We start from the raw sequence: 3,130 nt of genomic DNA, 5'->3' as shown, positions 1-3,130 counted from the left end.
AAGAATACTTCAAAACATCTTTTTCTGTTTTTTTAATTTTTTTATCAAAACAGAAAGATGAAAGTGATGTTACCAAAGAGTGTATTTTTTTCTGTTTCTCAAATAAATTCACATCACTAGAAAGAAATTTACTTGATCAAAGTACATTGGTTCAAGATTTTACGTGTTTTTCTCTTGTGTGGAAAGGTGCTCTTCATAAGAAAACACATCGATTTGTTCCTCGTTTCCTCCTTATTGAACATTTTGTATTTCAGGACATGGATGGAGTCTCTCAGCTTGTGTTCAGTGCTGCATGTGTGTGTCCTCCGTCAGTGTGTGCGTGAACTCCATGTGTGGATCCCAGTATGCCAACAGGTCACTGAAGTCCGGCTCCGTGCAGCCGAGGGGGTTGTGGTGTGCGTGTCTGTGTTCCTGAGCATGCATGTTGCTATGTGCGATGCTAGGTGTGTTGCTGGGACTATCCAGATCGCAGCGTGGGACCGGCTCCGTCCAGAAGCTGAGCGGAAGATGCCTCTTGACCATCGGTTGGCCTCGACCCTGACTCGAGCCCTTGTGGTTAAACAGGTCAGCCAGGGGCCCGAGACCACCGTTGTCCTTAGCAACAGCGACTCCTGGCTCATCAACGTAAGTCACAGCTCGGTCTCCACGCTCCCCAGGACTTCCTGCTCTTGCAATTCTCAGCAAATCGTCGTAGTATCGCAGGCGGCCGCTGGTCGTCGTTGACACCGAGCCACTGTAGATGTCACAACTCTCCCTGTCGTCGGAGCAGCAGCCAAAATATCTCTGGATGTCCCGGCTGATGAGGTCGGCAAACGTTAGCAGCTGATTGGTCACATCTAGAGCACTGTGGTTGGAAAGGAGCTGATCAAAACTTTCTTCTTCGTCCTCCTGAGCCTCGCATTCCTCATCCTCATCTTCATCCTCCTCTTCTCTTTCTCCATCTTCTCTGTCTTCCAGCTTCTCCGCTTCATCTTCTCTGGATGAGGAGTTTGGGAAGAGCATGGGCATGTAAGCTAGATTCAGATTCGGGCCCTGGAGGAGGAAGTTCTTGAGGATGCCTGAAGTCATGTTGGTTAAAAACTCTAAAGAAGAGGGAAGTTAAGACGCTATCAAGACAGGCGGTTGCTGGCAGGAAGAATACAACAGTCAAGTCAAAGAGTTTTCTTACCTGGATTCAGCTGCCTGGACGGGGTCCCAGATGGACCCAGGTTTTTATGTGTCCGTGTGTAACAGTAGTCCAGTTTCAGCGTTTATATACCTGAGCACGCGTTTGTCGTGTCAGATGAGGCAGCTTCCTAAATCAAATATTTGCTTGCCGAATTGCTCAAACACACTGTTTATTTTATCACTGGGCAACTGGGGAGGGGGAGGCCCGGGCCTAATGGATCCTCTGCTAAGTGATGGTGAAGAGTTGTTACACACACGCTACACACACATCATCGCTTTTCCCTCCCCATCTCTGTTATCAGGATGGTTAAAGGATAAAAGAGCGTGAAATCGAATCACATGCTGTTTTGACTTCTAAAGCGGGAGGACACTCTGGAGCGTCATCAGTCCTGACACGATCACACAGGCTTCCTAAAACATCATGCATTGAATTTTATTCTAACACACAATTCTCAACTAACATGTTTCGTGTCTCATGCTCAGGACTGTTATACTTTTAAACCTGCAGCTTCTGACAAACTTACCAATTTGGTATGACGGTAGCCCAAAACGTACTTCAATAGCCTCAACACGAGGGATTTTAATGAAACTCTCAGTAAATATTTATTGGCTGTACTTCTACAACTGATTAAATTTTGGAGTCAGCCCAATTCAAGATGGCTGACACTGCTAATTGACCTTGGCTTGCACAGAAACGACATCTCAATTAACTTTATAGATACCGACTCAAAATTGAGTGTGGCTGCAGCTGAACGTCATTTTCAAAACATACTAAGCACTAACAGATGTTGCAACATCATACAAGAATTCTCATATTTTAAAATTTGACTAAACTACATATATTTCTGTCAAACTTTAACACAAGACAATCTTTTTATAAAACTCTAGCATGAAACGAGGTGGATGATGGGAATGCTAGACTTACCGTATTTTCCGCCGTACACGTCGCTCCGCCCTATAAATCGCATCAGTCCAAATATGTCTAATAAAGTGGAAAAATCCATAAACATGTCGCTTCGCCGTATACATCGCATCTATTATGTGTCACCGCTGACATGTTGCGTTATTTACGCGTCACCGCTGATGCGTTGTGTTTGTTACGTGTCACCGCTGACAACCCGGAAATGTGGGGCGGTGTTGTGCCAAAAATAGATGTTCTGCCAAATGGCGGTAGCTGCAGCATACACAGGAGGACTTTAACAAGAATTTAACAAGATCAACACCTAAAAACAATTGTTTGTTTGCTTGAAATAACAGTAAATGTGTGTCTCAGTCTAACTTTTGCTTAATAAAAGGACTTTAATAGTCGAATCAGCTGTATTTCAAACGAATTCGCTGCCTCTGTGTTCCGGGAGCGTGCAGAGGGATGAAAAAAATGGAAGGAGGAACGTTGCTCGTTTCTTCGAAATTTAACAAGAAAAGCACCTAAATACAATTATTTGTTTGTTCGAAATTATAGCAAAGGTGTATCTCAGTTGAACTTTTACTTAATAAATGCACTTCAATGGTCAAATTAGCTGCATTTCGCCGGGGCGGTGCAGCTGGTTTGACAATTGCTCCAAGCAGCGAGCAGAATGAAGGTGGCAGGATATGGCAATCCGATTGTGTCATTAATAGCTGGTGAAAATTCTCAGTCATCCAGGACATGGTAAATTAAAAGAAGTTCAAGACAAAAACAGTAAAGTATAATAAATAAAGTCCAGTTGTTTTTGTCTTGAACTTTTTTTGAATTTGTCATTATAGCCACTTTGACCTATTACATGATACAACGGCATGCCTTACTGCTTCTACTACTCTGCTTCCATCTAGTGGCTGAAAATGGTAGTGTTCAATATTTTCAGGAGGAATTAATGAAAACGGTCATATCTAAATAAATAAATGATTACTTTTATTTTATTTTGAAAACTGGCATGCCTTCTTAGAGAAACTCGACAGCAGTCATTTGTCTGGGATCGTTTTCATT

General features: G+C 43.0%; 1 protein-coding gene across 1 annotated transcript; it reads right to left on the bottom strand.

Annotated features, from left to right (window-relative positions):
- Nucleotides 1-282: 282 nt before the first annotated feature.
- Nucleotides 283-1,068, bottom strand: LOC119423124 (protein PERCC1). The gene has a single exon (XM_037690535.1). It carries the CDS (start codon nt 1,066-1,068, stop codon nt 283-285), a length of 786 nt encoding a protein of 261 aa, XP_037546463.1.
- Nucleotides 1,069-3,130: the final 2,062 nt, after the last annotated feature.

This window comes from Nematolebias whitei, chromosome 16, assembly GCF_014905685.2.
Source record: "Nematolebias whitei isolate Nwh7 chromosome 16, NemWhi1, whole genome shotgun sequence".
Classification (NCBI taxonomy): domain Eukaryota; kingdom Metazoa; phylum Chordata; class Actinopteri; order Cyprinodontiformes; family Rivulidae; genus Nematolebias; species Nematolebias whitei.
The sequence above is the reverse complement of the archived record's forward strand: the minus strand, read 5'-3'. Positions and strand labels throughout refer to the sequence as shown.

What these genes read in the sequence shown, in the direction of transcription:
- LOC119423124 (XM_037690535.1), bottom strand. Translation starts at nt 1,068, where the DNA reads ATGACTTCAGGCATCCTCAAGAACTTCCTCCTCCAGGGCCCGAATCTG.